The following is a 17,912-nucleotide window of genomic DNA, read 5'->3' as shown; positions in this document are numbered from 1 at the left end:
GATGCTCACTCTAGCTCAGGTCTTGTCTGCCCTAGACCCTTTCCTTGCAACTGTTCTGGACACAGTGCAGTTTCAGGCCTATCCTCTCGAGTAGTGAGTACAGGATATTCAGGTTATGATTCTGATGTTTCAGCCTCTATCCTCAATTTTGGTGAACTTGACTCTGAAGCTCTTGATCCTCCTGCATCCTGTTGGTAACCTCTTGGATGCTAATGACAAGGGTAACTCGTCATGGAGTGCCCATTCATTTCAATGGAAATTACATGGGAGGATGGAAAATGCCTTAGCATCCAAGTGTGCACACAACTGGATTCACAGCCCACAAATAGTGCAGCATCACTAAGCACCACCACAGCACCACTCAGCACCACCACATTATCACTCAGCAGCCTGCAGCCGGCTAAACCTCTACTTCATAAATTACACTGGTTGCCAGTCACCGAGAGAATAGCCTTCAAGGTTTGCTGCCTGGTCTTCAAATCCCTGACTGGCCCTTCCCCTGTTTTCCTGAAGTCTCTGATCTCCCCCTACTGTCCGTCTTGTAATCTGAGGTCCACCCACCTTCAACTCCTGGTTACCCCTCGCTTGAAACTCACTAAACTAGGGGGTCGAAGCTTCGCTCACCTGGCCCCCAAGCTGTGGAATTCCCTACCACTCTTCCCTACCCTTTCCCATTTGCGGTAGCAAAACATTCGTACCTAGGGTTCAGAGTCACTATTAGGACGGGATGCCCTTGGAACGCCCCTTCCAAATAGTGAGTCTCTAACCCTATTTTGCGAGTCGCTATTGTGGCCTATGCGGGCTCTGCATTTTGACTTGAAGTTCCAGTGGGTACAACATCAGGGAAGGAACTGCGAGAGATCTGCAGTAGTGGTTGATGAACCGTGATTGGATCAACGGCAGACCCCTCTCAGTTTACCAACCAGAGCTCACAGTCATGACAGTTGCGTCACTTCTGGGATGGAGCGGCCATCTGGGAGAGGTGGAGATGAGGGGACACTGGTCTCTGGCAGAATCGGGGCTCCACATCAATTTGCTGGACCTTTGAGCGATTCGATTGGCATTGAAGGCATTTCTTTCCTCTGTCAAGGAGAAGTTGGTGCGGGTGTTCGCGGACAACACCACTGCCATGTGGTACTGCAACAAGCAGGGCGAGGTGGGGTCGTGAACCCTTTGTTGAGAGGCCCTGCGACTCTGGAAATGGCTGGAACAGCAGGCATAACCCTGGTGGTTCAACACCTGGCAGGTTCTCTGAACACCAGGGAAACCAAACTCAGCCGTCAATCCAAGTGGATCAACTTGAACCACCTCCTGAACTTCCATCAGCCCACCAGACGACTCCGCTCCCCTTTCTCTAACCCTCACACCCCGCGTCTGATGTAGCAGATGCAGAGGTCGCTCCTTCTCCCACCTAGCAGCGAAGACATAGAACGAGTTGCCTTTTCATCTACGTACCTCCCCATCTATTTCAGAGCTCCAAAATTCCCTGAAGACCCTGCTATTCGGCTAATCAACTGGATCCTGCCAGTTTCTTGATACCCTCACGGGTTACAATAAGCTCTCTACAAGACTGAAGATTGATTGAATCTCAAAACAGACAGGTTTTCCCTCTGTCACTTCTACTTTAATCTGCTGGGTTGGCCTGAATGTTGAGAGTTTGGCAAAACGGAAACGTCCCAGATTGTATGCACGAGTGTGCGTGTGTGCTACCAAAAGTAACTAGTTAATCTTAAAATTTAAATCAACATAGTAAGGTACAATATAACAAAAGAGTCGATGTGTCAGCAAACACTAAATGATTAAAAACCAAAGTATAAGATACATATTTTCAATTTATTACACAAAAATTAAAAAAAAATCATACATTAAAAAGACATTGTGATTACAATAATTAAAAAGACAAAATCTACATTTCATGGTTACACGTTAGAAAACAAGGTTGACGCTGCGTTTCGGTGATTGACAAGGATGTTCACCTTCTTCAGGACAGTATTCTAAAGGTTAGAAAAACAATTTATTATTTTTGGTCTTAACATTATATAAGTGTTGCTGACGACAACCTCTATTTAATCTACATACAATATTATCCCACTGTCTCTTTTGTATGGTATTCACAGCTTCTTAAAACAGTTAGTGCCCTATGATTTATTAAGGCATTACAACATAGGAACATAAATCAAGAAACCCCATTTTTTCACAATTTACACAAGTGAACTACATGGCTATTAGACATTAGTTTGACCACAAATTTCTTTCTCCGTGAATCACTATAATTCTTGTTAAAAAAAACAGTGTGCTAAACAAGGATTTTTCTGAATTTCAAAAAATCATACCTTACTGAGTTGTTGTGTTGCGCCTACGGTGGCTCCAACAAAGTTATCTAGATTTTGATTGAGTAATTCACTCACTGGTATGTATAGACTAATTTACTGTGTAATAGTTTGAGCAGATATTGAACAGATATTTGACCTACAATCTAATTTACCCCTATATATTATAGGTATTAATTTTGAATGATACCTGAATGAAATCCTATCCACATTTTATCCTGTCTACATTCGGTATAAAGTTAAACTGAGCCTAGGCGCAACACAACAACTCAGTAAGGTATGATTTTTTGAAATTCAGAAAAATTCTTGTTTGGCACACTGGTGTTTTTTAACAAGAATTATAGTGATTCACGAAGAAAGAAATTTGTGGTCAAACTAATGTCTAATAGCCATGTAGTTCACTTGTGTAAATTGTGAAAGAATGTTGTTTCTTGATTTATGTTCCTATGTTGTAATACCTTAATAAATCACCGACCGGTAATGGCCACCTACATTGGGCCCTAACTGTTTTAAGAAGCTGTGAATACCATACAAAAGAGACAGTGGGATAATATTGTATGTAGATTAAAGAGAGGTTGTCCACAGCAACGCTTATATAATGTTAAGACCAAAAATAATAAATTGTTTTTTAACCTTTAGAAAACTGTCCTGAAGAAGGTGAACATCCTTGTCAATCACCGAAACGCAGCGTCGACCTTGTTTTCTAACGTGTAACCATGAAATGTAGATTTTGTCTTTTTAATTATTGTAATTACAATGTCTTTTTAATGTATGATTTATTTTTTTAATTTTTGTGTAATAAATTGAAAATTGGTATCTTATACTTTGGTTTTTAATCATTCAGTGTTTGCTGACGCATCGACTCTTTGTTATATTGTACCTTACTATGTTGATTTAAATTTTAAGATTAAGTAGTTACTTTTGCTAGCACACACGCACACTCTTGCAAACAATCTGGGACGTTTCCGTTTTGCCAAACTGTATTTACCCTGTCCCTATTTGTGAATAGTAGGGTTTCTCCCTCCTTTGTTAATACTGAATGTTGAGAGAACACCACACATCAGAAGCCTTGCCTTTGGCTTTACAAAAATGATGTCCCACTCTTTATCAAAATAATCCGCCATAAGAGATTTTGTCAGATTTGGTGAACACACAGTGGATATTAATTGGAGTAAGTCTTACAATGTTCCTTTAACAACCCTATATAAAGTGGGTAGAACTGGACTAATCACTTTGATGGTACGCTTATATTGATCCATCAAGACCAATGTATGTTTTTGGGTAGAACTGTGGAACCAGTCATGGACCGCCTTACAGGTATGGTCGATGGATGGATAAAGATTCATTGTTGCTGGTGAGTGGTGTGGCTTCGATGAAGATGTTAGTGAACCCTAAAGGGTTATATTTGTTTAACCCCTTCGATGCTGATGACGGAACGGTTCCGTCATGAGCGTCGGTTGAGCTGTGCTGATGACGAAACCGTTCCGTCATGACTCCGCCCGAGCAAGGCGGAGTCAGCATGGGTGGGGAATTCGCGCCGCACGCATGCGGTTAACAGCCCAATCATTCTGAACAAAGCCTTCTTTGTCACTCTCCACTGATGTCTGAATTGGAGTGAAGGGCAGGCCTGGCAACATTGTGAGGAAATCACACTCCTTTTTTGAGCATGGAGGGTTATCACATCTTGACCCAGAAGTTTACTTTTATGCAGCTCCTTCTCACGTCACTACATTCTGCCATCACTCGCCGCATTTAGTGGTGAAATGAGCTATGATTACAGGGTTTCACTTAAAATTGTGTTAGCGAAACAGGTGCGAAAGTTCAACTACAAGATGAACATAGTTGTTTGACTAATATAGCACGCCACAAACTCATAAAGATATTAGGTCGTGAAACTTAGTATTTCCCTGTCTTGTTATAAGTTGATAACCCCTCTCTCCCTTAATGTCAGAGAGGGCGGTTTGAGATGCCTTGGCTAGACCTTGTCTAACCCTGGTCTAACCACATCTACAGGGATGAATACCTTTTAAACCTTGGTTAGTTTTTGTTGAAAGCAGGCAAACCAGTATTCTTGATATATTTGTATACTGCTGGCTGTACCACGTAGTAAAAGCACTTAACATAGAATTCCCTAACGAGTCAGATGTACTCCCCTTACTAACAAAAGTTGTTTAAACTCAACATCTGTGACATTGAGCGTCGCATGCCTAGTTTCACATTGCAGCTGAGGCGTAAAGATGCCCTGCCATCCAGATTGTACTGGGAGTCATATGTGGGTGAGAAAATGACAGATGAATTCTGGGAGTATTGCGTTAGCCAGACTGCCCTGATATCCATTATTAGTAGACACAAGCTTTTGCATTTCAGATGTCTGCATCAGTTTTATTAATTTTAATCCATGATGTCATAGATGCAAGTAACCAGTAGAGGATCATATACACCTTTCTGGAGCTGTCTGCACATACAGGAATATTGGAGAGGCTGCTGGTTCCTCTTTTGGCTATGTGCACAATATTCCTAGGTCAGCCTGGAGCCTGGACACTATATCCTTGTTCCTATTTATGTATTGAGATGATGTGACTTGTATCCACCATAAAAAATATAAGAGGCAACCCAGTATTCCTGGGAACCTGGCTAACACAATTTATATGAATACAATGGTTCCCTCAGAGTAATACTAGAGGACGCACAAAAACATTTATCATAGGCAATCAGTATTTATTGATGATGTTTTGACTAGAATCTAGTATTCGAATAACATCAAGTCTTCAATGAAAATGTAGGCACTCAAAAAACAGCACAGTTTGCACGGGCTGTCACTGACAGAAAGAGACTTGGTTAACGATACGACTGAGTTCTGTACTTTGCTCCAACTAATCCAAAGTTTCTTGGGCCCTCTTCGGGCATATTTATCCAGGGAGCAGCAGAATGAGAAATGAGTTCATGAATAATATTCATTGTAACCTTATTTGTCTATCTGGGGATCTGCTGACATGGTGAAACTCTTCTTTTGACTATTGCATTCTTTGACTGCTGCACTCGTCTCCCTTCTTCTTGTGAGGTAAGGCACTGGGTACCACCAGACAAGGTATGGCTAGTAATTGACGCATCTCCCTGGATCTTGCAGATGCGCGAGCATGGAAGTTACAAGGTCTATTCGTGTCAATATGATATAATGCTATAAATGTTTGTGGACTATGGAACCGTCATTACCTCTGCATTGCAACTGGGTGTTTATATTGTATCGATGTTTGCTGCACCGTAAATACCTCTTTTATTTGTCATTGCAGAGCTCTTCTGCCTCATTATGTCCTTGACTTTGGCTACGTCATTCTGGGAAGTGTCCGGACACACATCATCAACATCACCAACACGTGCCCGTTTCCTGTGTCCTTCTATGCAGATCGGAAGAGTCTTTCTGATACAGGTAATGCAAGGAGAGGGAAGCCAACTGTTTTGAATGTGAATACCCGACCCATGCCTTTGAGCATCTCCATCTTTCGTATTGTTGGGGTTATTTATGGTCCTCCTAATTCCAGTCTCCACTGATACCAGCCACACCGTAATTAAACTGAAAATAAGGCGATCCGGTAAACACTTACCTGCTCCCGGCACCTGCTTAATTGTAGATTACTGCTTTGACAGTTTCCTTTAGTTTCATTTTTACCAGTGTTAGCATAGAGTACACTAATGGGATAATTCTGATAGCAAGAAAGCACGGGTAGATTTTAGTGACGAAGTTTCGTTATCAGTACACAGTCTTTCCTTTCAGTATAATGCCTGCATCTCTCACATTCTGCAAACGTATAAGAAGAGGTAACTGCTGACCTTGATCAGAAGGTCTTTGAATACCCATATGTGTATTGCTGACTAATCAAAGCCAGCATTTCAGTAAAGTTGAAACGAGATCTGCACAGGCCAATGTTTGTGCGAGGCCGGCTGTGTCCAATACATTTCCAAAGTCCATCATGTCTCCATTTCAAACACTGACCTAACCTACCTATGAGGTACTCCAGACACAGTGCAAGGAGAGGGTGTTTAATGGAGAAATATCAGCATCTCATGAAAGCTCCAAATCCAACAGTTTGTCAGATTTCCCCGCCTTTCGGATTGATGACTCCTTGGGTAACCAGTGCTCAATTTGAGCCAGTGTTTAGCGATGGGGCCTACCGGCACTCATTTTTTCTTTTTTGTAGCTGTTGGTGCCCAGCAGTACTTATTTTTACTTATCACATATTCCCTGAGAAAACAAAGGGGAAAACACAAACTGGAAAGAAGGAAGGGAAAACGGAAAAACAGTCAACAAAGGGAGAAAGCAGGAGCCTGCTAGAGTGAAGCAAAGGGGCCGGGACCGGGTGGCATTGAATTAAAGAGGCCTGAGGTGGATTCTGGACTACGCAGCTGTGGTATTCGTCACTGGGACATATAATAGCACCGGCCGCTGTATTTTGAGCATTGCTTTGGGCACTCGGACTCATGTTACAATTTAGGCACTCTTCTTAACTATAGTTCTCAAACGCAAGATTACATATGAAACTACTGCATCAATGTTTAGAAGATCATTTGTCACTTAAACTGGACCGTTGGGGTGACAAACTGCAACTGCCACAATTAACTGCTCACTCCCTTTGTGGTCAGCAGAGACCTTATGGAGCTCAGAGTGGTTTACTATGCTGAGAAGGCTTGTCAACCTTCACCGACATCGAACATACCCCCGGTGAACATATCCCCACCACAATGCACTACTTGAATGAAAAAAGTGTGATCCCATCCACACAGCTGTCGTTCGAAGCCCAACTAATTTGGCTGTGACTCTTGTCCAGAAAACTGCTGCTTAGGCAATTTATCCTCTGGGAGTCCAGAATCAGCAAGCGGAATTCATCAGCAAGTTCTACAAAGAAATCCTGAATGGATAGTAAGCCAAATGGTTCTTCACAAGTACTTTTCAAAACAGAGCGTAGACCTGTTTGCAAAAGCACTAAAAGCCAAATGCCTGACTATGCCTCCAGGAAATGGAAGCCAGTGTGATCCCATCCACACAGCTGTCGTTCGAAGCCCAACTAATTTGGCTGTGACTCTTGTCCAGAAAACTGCTGCTTAGGCAATTTATCCTCTGGGAGTCCAGAATCAGCAAGCGGAATTCATCAGCAAGTTCTACAAAGAAATCCTGAATGGATAGTAAGCCAAATGGTTCTTCACAAGTACTTTTCAAAATAGAGCGTAGACCAGTTTGCAAAAGCACTAAAAGCCAAATGCCTGACTATGCCTCCAGGAAATGGAAGCCAAGCTCGCTGGGCAATGTAATTTTGATCAACTCGTCAACGTAGTTAGTATACACTTTTCCTCCCATTCCTTTGATTCTGTAAGTACTGTTTAATTTGAAAACTTCACAGGCAATACTGATTGATCACCCATGAGTGGCCCAGAGAGTGGTGGTTTATTGACCCGCTTCAGATGTTTAAAAATCACTGAAGCAACTGCCATGCAAAGCAAACCTGCTGACGCCTTGCAAGTTCAAGTGCTCCATCTGAATCAGACATCCATTACGTTTGGCAAAATGACCCTTGAAATCAGATAATATGAGCACTTGAATTTGCAACAATCTTGCATGGATATTTTAAAAGTAACTGAGAGGCCTGTAACTAGATTGTCTTCTGCTTTCAAATTGAGGAGGTTTTATTATGGTGTAGACAGAATAAAAAATAAAAGTAATCCTGGCAAATGTGCTGCATGTGGCGAAGTCTAAGCTTCAATGTTATCTGATTAAACTCTATATGGTTGTGATGACAGCATACCTAAAAGGTCAGCATCAACCTTCATTCTTCAAAATTCATTTTCATATCACTATATCGTTCACATAAGCTATTTTCTCTGTTTGGGAAATGGTTTTCACTTTGAGTACTTCAAAGTGTGGTGGATCAAGTGCAGGATGAATGGTAACTCAAAGTCTAAACATTTCTTCTATTCTTTAACCCTTGAAAACGGCAGTGACGCATATTACAGCAGGATGAAATTCTAGACTCAACTAGACAGAAGGCAGGTTACTTCCAGGTAGTGTAGCCCAGCTGTTTTGTTGAATTCCAGAATCGTCAAAGGGTCATCTGCACAGAAGCCATAGAAGCTTAGGTCTTGGTCTTCTGCCGATAATCTAAGCGAAGTCTCAAGTCTACCCTTGACTGTTGTCAATAGCACCTCAGACATGCTGTTTGGTTCCTCGAGGATGCAGAGTTGTCAACATCAATATCAAGAGCATTGAAGCCAACATCTAGTACGATGTTATGGTCATTCATCCTTCTTTGTTTAGATAATCTTCAATGCTGTGACAGCCATCAACAGCACACTTTGTGCCTAGCACACTTTCGTTCTTGATGTAATTTGTAAGGTACATTCTCCGAAGGCGCATTTAATATTGGAGCTCATGAGATTAAAAACACCCCCCCTCTCAAACCCGCTGGCTTCCATACTGAACATCTCACCACCCACTCGGTTCCCCCCTGATCACATCTTGCTCATTTAAAAAAAGAGAAGCCATTATAGGCCCTCTGCATAGGTTGCAGGTCAAGAGTAAGACAATGTATATAGGGGATCCATTACTAAAACTATTCATCTATGACCTGCCGTGATTTTTAGTTTGAGCCACTCAACCTGGGAAAACCTTGACTCTACTTTATTCTGACTGGAATGACCAAGGGTATATGTCTCGGGGATGAAGAGGCAATCGTTCCATTATTTTTGGTGGCTGTGTAACATATATAAGTCTGGTAAATAACTTTGTGTCTCCATCAGAAAAGACCTTATCTGCAAGTGACATCCAAGTTCCCCAGAGCCAGGTGAAGATAAAGGAGCAGCCTATTTTTTAGGGGACATCTTGTTCCCTGAATGCTAAAAGCCCAGTAGCAGTAATGGAAAAATCCCCAACCCAAACTACTATAAAACCCAGTGAATGCTGGTGAACCAAAGTGGGACAGATTCTATACCAGGGTTTCCAGATTTGTAAAGCTATTACATTAGATATGTGATTGCTAGGGAGGGGTGGCTTTTAACATCGGCAAGATGGCTGTGCCATGATGGAGCTCCGGGAGCCTTGGAGAAAAAACAGCTGGAAAGACGATGCCTGTACCTAATCCTGCTGCACAGATGGTGGCCCTGAGTGCATAACTTCACTGTTGCCGGCCGGCACATCGCATTGAAGCAAGAGATGCTGGAGGAAGACTTGCCCACTGCCAAGGAGTTCGAATCCTTGGCCTTGTACACCGTGACCATGCCGCCTAGCATGCTGCGAGCTGTGGTGAAGGTGACGACGTGGCAGACGGACCGAGGGGACGGCCAGCAGGTACTCCCCTCCACCACGCCCTGCCGTCTGCGATAGGACAGAGCCTGCGCACCTACATACCTTCCTTCCCCCTAGTGGCAATGGGGAAGGGGAAATACTAATAATCAACCAGCTGCATGCAACAGATGAGGCCTCCATAACACCTGCTGGGTACCACTGCTGGCAAACCACATGACGTACTCAGTTGAGACATGGGACTGAGAACTGAGTGTAGTGCTTTCTGTATTGCTCATGCCATGGTGTTACATCTTCTTAATCCATAGGCTGCCTTAACTGATCTTACCAGTCTCTGACTTCATATACTACTCAACTGTCCAACTACCCCCTCTGGGCATGGGCAGGCGCCCTCTGAGCGAAGTTGCTGGGGCATAATTGGCAGTAAGTGAGGCATTCCCTACAGGAACTAGCAGAGTGGAGGTTGCTGAGCCTTGAAGCACCTTCGCCCTGACTACAAAAACAATCACCATAATGTACACTAGAACCCTGAGAGACATGCTCAAGATGGGACATCGACCCAGAGCCAACTGGTTGGAAGCCTCAGGTACACGACAGACACACAATCGTAATACTGTTGTTCGAGCACGAAAGAGATTTCAATGAACAGTAGACACAGTCTATTACATTACAACTTCTTCCACCAGTCTACTAATCTCTGGCAAGGCTGTATAGGTATGGGGGAGATATTCATTCATTCTAAACTTTATTTCGGATTGTTTATGAACCATAAAAGTACAACAAGGAAAGAAAACACGTTTTAAGCAATAGAATAATACACATGTTACATCCTAGTTCATATACACAGTCCATAAGTTTCCATATGGTTATGGAGTCCCGTTAAAATACTTAAGACAATAATTTATATATTAGCAGATTAAAAAGTTAAAATACAATAGAAGCCCAAAGTTTTCCTGGGAAGGTTATCTAACAGCAAACCAGGGAGCTTTGTCTCTTCCGAAACATTCTCCGTCTTGTTAACCACATAGAAAACAGGAACTTAGCAATGGCTGTAACTATTAGTGTATTGGTGTCGGATTTTAAAATTCTAAAAAACTCTAGATAATTCCTAACTCCCAGGTTCACGCATAGCTGTACAATCCATTTCTTTCTACTGTTGCAGTAGGCGGGACAGAACAAGATCACATGCATTAAGGTCTCGTTAGGGTTTTCACAGCCTGGACAGGGGCGAGCTGGACCCTCTTTCCATTTGTCTGTGTATGAGTGCAGAGGCAGTGTGCCGTAGCTAAACTGTAAATACAGTTTCTTTGCTAGAACCGGTTCGATCATGTCTAATTCCTTCTCAAAGCTGTAAATATTCTTGAAATCTAAGAAACTATCGGTAAGACTGGAGGGCCTGACTGATTGGAGAACTTCCTGTAGATTATGATGTTTTATGATCTCAGCCAGGGTTTGTCTCGAGGTAGTTTGGCATGCGGCCTCCGGATTGGACCACAGGTTCTCCATGCCAATCCTGGACGCCTGCCCCCTTATGAATGATAACCACTGTATCCTGCCTACACCCTGACAGGCCATCACGATCTTCAGTTCTTCTCTATAGCTCTCAAGCTCCGGGACACTCCACAATCTTCGCCAATAGAGAAGTGGACGAGAGGCAATTGCTTCTGCAATTGGCCTTAAGTTTAGGTCCAGCCTTAGTGGAATTAACGGTGTATTTTTTGGCAGAGAAAGCAACTGTCTAATGAAGTTATTCTCAGTAACACTGTTCTCGATTGCTGGTCGGTGCCCCCAGAGTTCCGCCCCGTAAAGAGTGGAAGATCTGGATTGAACCGTATATATTTCTAGCGGTGCACTCACTAGTTTGTGCACGCAAGTTTTCTGCACTCTTAAGATTCCCCCTGCGGACTGTGAAAGCCCTAAATTAGCCCTAGACATTTGGGTGTCCCACCCCATTTTGTCATTCAGGGTCAAACCTAGGTAGACAAAGTTATTTACCCTTTCCAGGGGTCGTCCATCCATTTTCGGGTGAGGGCAATTAATTGTGCTGGCATTAAACACCATGTACTTTGTTTTATCTATGTTAATCACCAGATTCCTTTTCTTACAGAATTCGGTAAATTGGTCTAACACCCGCTGCATCCCCATTGGTGTTTTTGAAAGCAGCAGGGTGTCGTCCGCAAACATTAGTGCAGGAAATTTACCGCCAGCTAAATTGGGGGCATCAATATTATTTGCGCTGGTCAAATCATCTACGAGGCCATTTAAAAAGAGAGAAAACAGGGTAGGGGCAAGTACACACCCCTGCCTGACTCCCTTCTCGATTGGGAATGCTCTTGTCAACTGACCAGATTTACCATAGCGTACCTTCGCAAAGGTTCCTTCATGGAGTCTTTTAAATTGATGGCACAGGTTAGAAGGAATCCCCATACTGGTTAGTGTACTCCACAGTTGGTTCCTATCCACCATATCAAAGGCGGATTTGAGGTCCACAAACGTAAGGTACAGGCTGCCCCCATCCAGGACCACGTGCTTCCAGTAGAGTACCTGAAGCCGTAGTAGTTGGTCAATGGTCGATGTTTTGGCTCTAAACCCTGCTTGCAGGTGGGAGAGAATATTGTTCTCTGTGATCCAATCCTGTAAGCGTTGTAAAAGGAGTCTGGCATAGATTTTTTGTGTAACATCGATAAAGCTAATTGGCCTATAATTTGATGGTGCCAGCGGAGAGCCCTTTTTGTAAACCGGAATGATTTCGGCCCCCAGCCAAGTGCTAGGGAGTTCTTGTCCGTCCAGGATGGCGTTAGATAGGACAGTCAAGTAAGGAACCCATATCTTCAGCTCATCTCTGTAGAGATCACCAGGAATCCTATTCAACCCCGGAGCCTTATTAGGTTTCAGTGCTAATACCGCTAATGTCACTTCCGACAAAGTAAATGAAGGAGGGTGCCAACTTGGATCCAGCCTCAAGGAAAAACTTAATAAATCAATGGTTAGGGAAGCGGGACTAGAATAAAGATCTCTAAAGTAAGCACACCAAGCTTCCTCAGCAATGTTAGGATCGATCTTGGACTTGCCCTCTACCTTCCCAGTGTGGACCAGATTCCAAAAGGTTCGGGCATCTTTCGCAATTAATGCCTGTTTAATTGCATACCATCTCTCAGTTTCCCATTCAGATTTTGCATGGAACAGGAGATCCTTATAAGCCTTCCTTGCAGTCATAATGGAAGTCCTACTGCCTGTTTTGAGAGCAGATACTAGAGTAGTTTTCGCCTTCCTACATGACTGGTTGTACCAGGGATTAGAGTCCCGTGGCTGCCGTTGGCTCTGCTTGGTGGGTTTGTAAAAACAGCCCGCCAAGGCCGACATTAATTCTGTATGGATTTCTAAAATTGTAGCGCCTTCAACATAATTTGGGACGCTCTTGTACAGTGCTGACAGCCGCTCTAGCTGAGGAATTACACTTTTGTACATTGAAGCCAGGTTTTCTGGTGAAGTCTTAATAGAAGCCCAGCGGATTCTTTTACCACCCTGTGTAATCCTAATATTACTAGAAACCATGTCAGCCTCTTGATACAACCCCTCAGGATGTGGCAGATCCAGGTCCACCACCAAAGGGTTATGATCACTTTCTGAGCGATCGTGTACATGGAAGTGACGGATCAGTGGCCATAAAGACAAACTAGCCATAAAGTAATCAATTATTGACGAATGGCCCATTCCATTATAAGTACTCTTTCCTGGACTATCCCCCGGAAAGCGACCGTTACATGCTCTAAGTGAGAATGTATACGTCAAGGATGTAAGTTGCATAACCATAGGTGACCAGGATTTGGTTTGATAAACATTGGGAAATGGAATCTGGCAGGCGTCATCCTCATCTGACGATATCTGAGTAACCCCCCCCAAGTGGCTCGTAGTGGCAGTTGAAGTCTCCCCCTATTAGCACCTTAGTCTCGCTAGGGAGGCTATTCAATAGATCAGTTAAGGACTCTAAAGTCTGTGATGTCCCTCCCCCACGAACAGGGCGTAAGTAGATATTAATGATTGCCATTTTGGGTGTGTTTGGGCGAGCTAAAAGAATGCATAATATGTTGCGGCTATTAGTATTGATCCTTTTAACCGACAACCCAAGATGGACACCCACCCATATGGTCAGGCCACCAGATGGCCTGCCTCTAGCACCCTTTATGGCAAGTTCAGTGTAGGTAACAAAACCCATTCTATGGTGGGTAGTCATGGCCCATGTTTCTTGAAATATACAGATACCATAAGTATCCACAAAATCACACCAATCAGTGCTGTCTAGTTTTGTAGCCAAACCCGCCACGTTCCATGATAGGACCGCTAGATGTGTACTTTGTCGGGTCGGTGGATCAATTAGCTGATTGGAAAATGTAGCAGATTCTACAATTGGGTCACCTACTTCAGGGCTCATCTGTCCCTTAGATGTATCGTGGCTAGATAAGGGGAGTTTAGCCTCGTGTGATATGGAGGGGGCAGTAATAGGTTGGGAGAGTGTAGATATCAACCTAATCCCACTCTGAGTGTCCTCCCGGGCTAGCTCCCCTTTACCCACCCTTGAGCTAGTTAGAAGAGGAATGATGGAGACAGCAAGTCAATCACAGCCATCGAAACAGGAAAGGACACCGTATCTATTAGAAGTTTCCAGCGGGGTAAAAGGGATCAAATGCTCCATACTCCTGTTCCCATACAAGTAGTCAAACCCCCCTGTAGGCATACTGCGGCCACTAGCAGGGACTATGTTCCACCCCGAAGTGTTCCCAGTAGGCAGGGGCCTGAGCGAATGGCCCGTGTAGATGTTATGGGGAGGCATATACACATTCTTGTTGCGGTGAGGATCGACTAGCCCTCCGGGGAAAAGAAGGGGAGTCGCATGCGATCTTGGATAAAAGTAGGTTAGATCGTATGGGACTATGGCAGTATTCAAATTCCCAGAGGACCCTGTTAATATACATCTAACTGCCTCTGGGTTCCTAAAATTTATTACAACAATATCTCCCTTTAGGTTTTTTTCCCTGCTGCCCAGCCAAGAGAGGCGCCTGACGTGGACTATCTCCCCGTCGATGTAATATGGGAGTGGTCTATTTTGTCCTAGCCAGTGCAGAATCTTTTTTTTTAGCTGGGGATGCCCCTCCCTTTTGCCTGCCTCTAGAGTAGGGACTCCTGTGAGTACAACTACGAATGGTACAGCCTCGGGGGGTAGTTCAACATTGTGGCCCTGTGTTTTATCACTTGTGAGCAAGCTCGACCTTCCCCTTCCCAGTTGCTGATTCGTAATACTGGGGTTTACACCACCCTTCTGAGGTTCTCTTGCAGCCTGGGCTATAGATTTTACCGCTGTTGCCGCAGGAGCCTGGGCATGCTGGGATACCAAGTTTTTCCGCTGGGTATTACTAGGGGGCTTGGTAGGTATATTATTATCCCTACTGGAGCTCTTGGGAGAACCTACAGATCTCGGTTTGTTATTACCAAAAGGTTTGTTGGCTCCTATAGTGCCATTATTAGGGCCATTAGAGGCATCCAGGGTAGGAACAAGGACAGTTGGAATCTGAGGTAGAGTTGTCGGCAAAGTGGAGGGCCTTGGGATGGTCGTAGAAGGCCCTGTCCCAACTTTATCAGCAAACAATGCCTCTAGACTACCTAGTCGATGCTCCACCCTCTTTAAAATATCCAGTATAGGGAGCATAAAGGACCTAAGTAGCTGCTCAGCGGAGTTCCACGGGGTATCAGAGAATGAAAAAACTTCTTGGCATGGGGGGGAAACTACCCCAGTTTCCCTTACTATATTGGTAGCAGATAATATAGCATTTGTGTCTAGGGTTGGCATTACTGGTGACACTATATCAGATGGTACAGGGGCCCTAGTTATAGTTACACCGGTAGTCTTGCTATTCAGGGATTTGCCGAACTCGGAGTGACTAAGCTTACCCCTCTGGGGAGCACCCAACCCCCTCCTCTTTTTAGATGGCGGTGGACCAAGAGCTTTGGTCATATGAGGTAACTTGCCCGTCCTTTTAAGCAACTCCCTGGCTGGAGCAAAAGGCACATTTTCTACATTTAGTCCTGTGCAGGGAGCACATGAAGGCGACACATTAGGTAAAGAGTCAATGGATACTGTGCCAGGGGACGGTGGAGTGTCTCTGAGGAGAAGGGGAAATTTATCCATGGACAGTGGATCTTCGTTATAGGTGTCAATGGTATTATCCGGCAGGGCAGATGTAGGCGCCAGATCAATCAATGATCTATTTTTCAGAGATTCAATAGAGCGGCGACGTTCAATCCTACGCTCTGTCAGCAAGTCATCCTTGTCCAGATCCACAGAGGCCCTGGTGAAGTAATTCTCTAGTGTTCCTTTACTGCCCCCCACAGTACTAGATTTATCATAATTTGAAGCCATAGTATTATGTTCCTACCTTCCACTTACAGTTGAAGGTGTAAAGGGGGTGGCCCGTCCCGTCCTCGGGCGTCCCCGGACGGCCACAGACGGCCCGCCCTTTGCCCGGGCTTCTCCCGGTCGCTCCCGCGCGCTGCCGCGCAGCGGGTATGCAATGTTCTTTAAGTAACAAATTGCGTTATGGGCGGTGGGCGTAGCCGGCAGGGAGAGCAGCCCAGCTGATGTTGATGAGGCTCGCAGGGACTCCTGGTCCACGGAGTCCCTGCTTCCTGCTCGCAGCCCTGCCGGTCAAGTGAAGAAGTCCCCGTCCAGAATCAGCAGCCCCTGTGAGGACGCCGCGCTGCGGGACCCGCGAAGCGGGTCCGGCGAGGAGCGTTGTTAGACCCCTGTGGCAGAAGGGCCTAAAACAGTGGCGGCGGCAGTCAGGTGCGTTGGCAGCAGCGTAGAAAACACAATGATCCCACTTGCAATGTCAGAGGCCCCCCTGTTTAACTCCGTGGGCGGTGGGCGTGGCCGGCAGGGAGAGCAGCCCAGCTGATGTTGATGAGGCTCGCAGGGACTCCTGGTCCACGGAGTCCCTGCTTCCTGCTCGCAGCCCTGCCGGTCAAGTGAAGAAGTCCCCGTCCAGGATCAGCAGCCCCTGTGAGGACGCTGCGCTGCGGGACCCGCGAAGCGGGTCCGGCGAGGAGCGTTGTTAGACCCCTGTGGCAGAAGGGCATAAAACAGTGGCGGCGGCAGTCAGGTGCGTTGGCAGCAGCGTAGAAAACACAATGATCCCACTTGCAATGTCAGAGGCCCCCCTGTTTAACTCCGTGTGCGGTGGGCGTGGCCGGCAGGGAGAGCAGCCCAGCTGATGTTGATGAGGCTCGCAGGGACTCCTGGTCCACGGAGTCCCTGCTTCCTGCTCGCAGCCCTGCCGGTCAAGTGAAGAAGTCCCCGTCCAGAATCAGCAGCCCCTGTGAGGACGCCGCGCTGCGGGACCCGCGAAGCGGGTCCGGCGAGGAGCGTTGTTAGACCCCTGTGGCAGAAGGGCCTAAAACAGTGGCGGCGGCAGTCAGGTGCGTTGGCAGCAGCGTAGAAAACACAATGATCCCACTTGCAATGTCAGAGGCCCCCCTGTTTAACTCCGTGGGCGGTGGGCGTGGCCGGCAGGGAGAGCAGCCCAGCTGATGTTGATGAGGCTCGCAGGGACTCCTGGTCCACGGAGTCCCTGCTTCCTGCTCGCAGCCCTGCCGGTCAAGTGAAGAAGTCCCCGTCCAGAATCAGCAGCCCCTGTGAGGACGCCGCGCTGCGGGACCCGCGAAGCGGGTCCGGCGAGGAGCGTTGTTAGACCCCTGTGGCAGAAGGGCATAAAACAGTGGCGGCGGCAGTCAGGTGCGTTGGCAGCAGCGTAGAAAGCACAATGATCCGGGGGAGATATAGGATGATATAGGGGAGATATAGGAATGCTTGTGAAAGATGTAACACTCCTGCGGCTGATTTTTTTACACCTGCATGGGACTGCAGGGTGATTACTGAATACTGGAGTAGAGTGTTCCAAACCATAATTAACATTGTGGGCCGCACTCTGCAGCCTGGGGCTCTAACAGCGTTAGCATCTCAAGCCCCATCGACAGGATTCTTGATGTCGACCCATCAGGACCTTGCACCGCAGCCTCATTGCATCTTGGACCCAACGCATTGCCTCTGCTGCCTGACACATGTTCAACGCAGATTCACACAAAACATACGCACCCAGGATTTAAGGAACTTTGATTCAGTGGGCCTAACTGGGTCCCTGTAGCTAACCCGCGCTCCATTGTGGTTGGCCTCAACTTTTGACTTTGTCCCGGTCAGGAGCAACCAGATATCCCCAGTTGGCACTTCCTGTTTCTAAGTGCTA

The 17,912-nt window shown here is 45.6% G+C and overlaps 1 protein-coding gene across 2 annotated transcripts in view; it reads left to right on the top strand.

Annotated features, from left to right (window-relative positions):
• Positions 1–17,912, top strand: part of HYDIN (HYDIN axonemal central pair apparatus protein) — a 3,619,565-nt gene that overhangs the window by 1,287,730 nt on the left and 2,313,923 nt on the right. For both annotated transcript variants that reach the window (XM_078670948.1, XM_078670947.1), the window contains exon 32: positions 5,621–5,757. In XM_078670948.1, the coding sequence (XP_078527074.1) occupies positions 5,621–5,757 (137 nt within the window). The remainder of the gene's footprint in view (positions 1–5,620; positions 5,758–17,912) is intronic.

The sequence above is a fragment of the Lissotriton helveticus genome, chromosome 12 (assembly GCF_964261635.1).
Source record: "Lissotriton helveticus chromosome 12, aLisHel1.1, whole genome shotgun sequence".
Lineage (NCBI taxonomy): Eukaryota > Metazoa > Chordata > Amphibia > Caudata > Salamandridae > Lissotriton > Lissotriton helveticus.
Note: the sequence above shows the minus strand (reverse complement) of the source record. Positions and strands in the feature narration are given on the sequence as shown.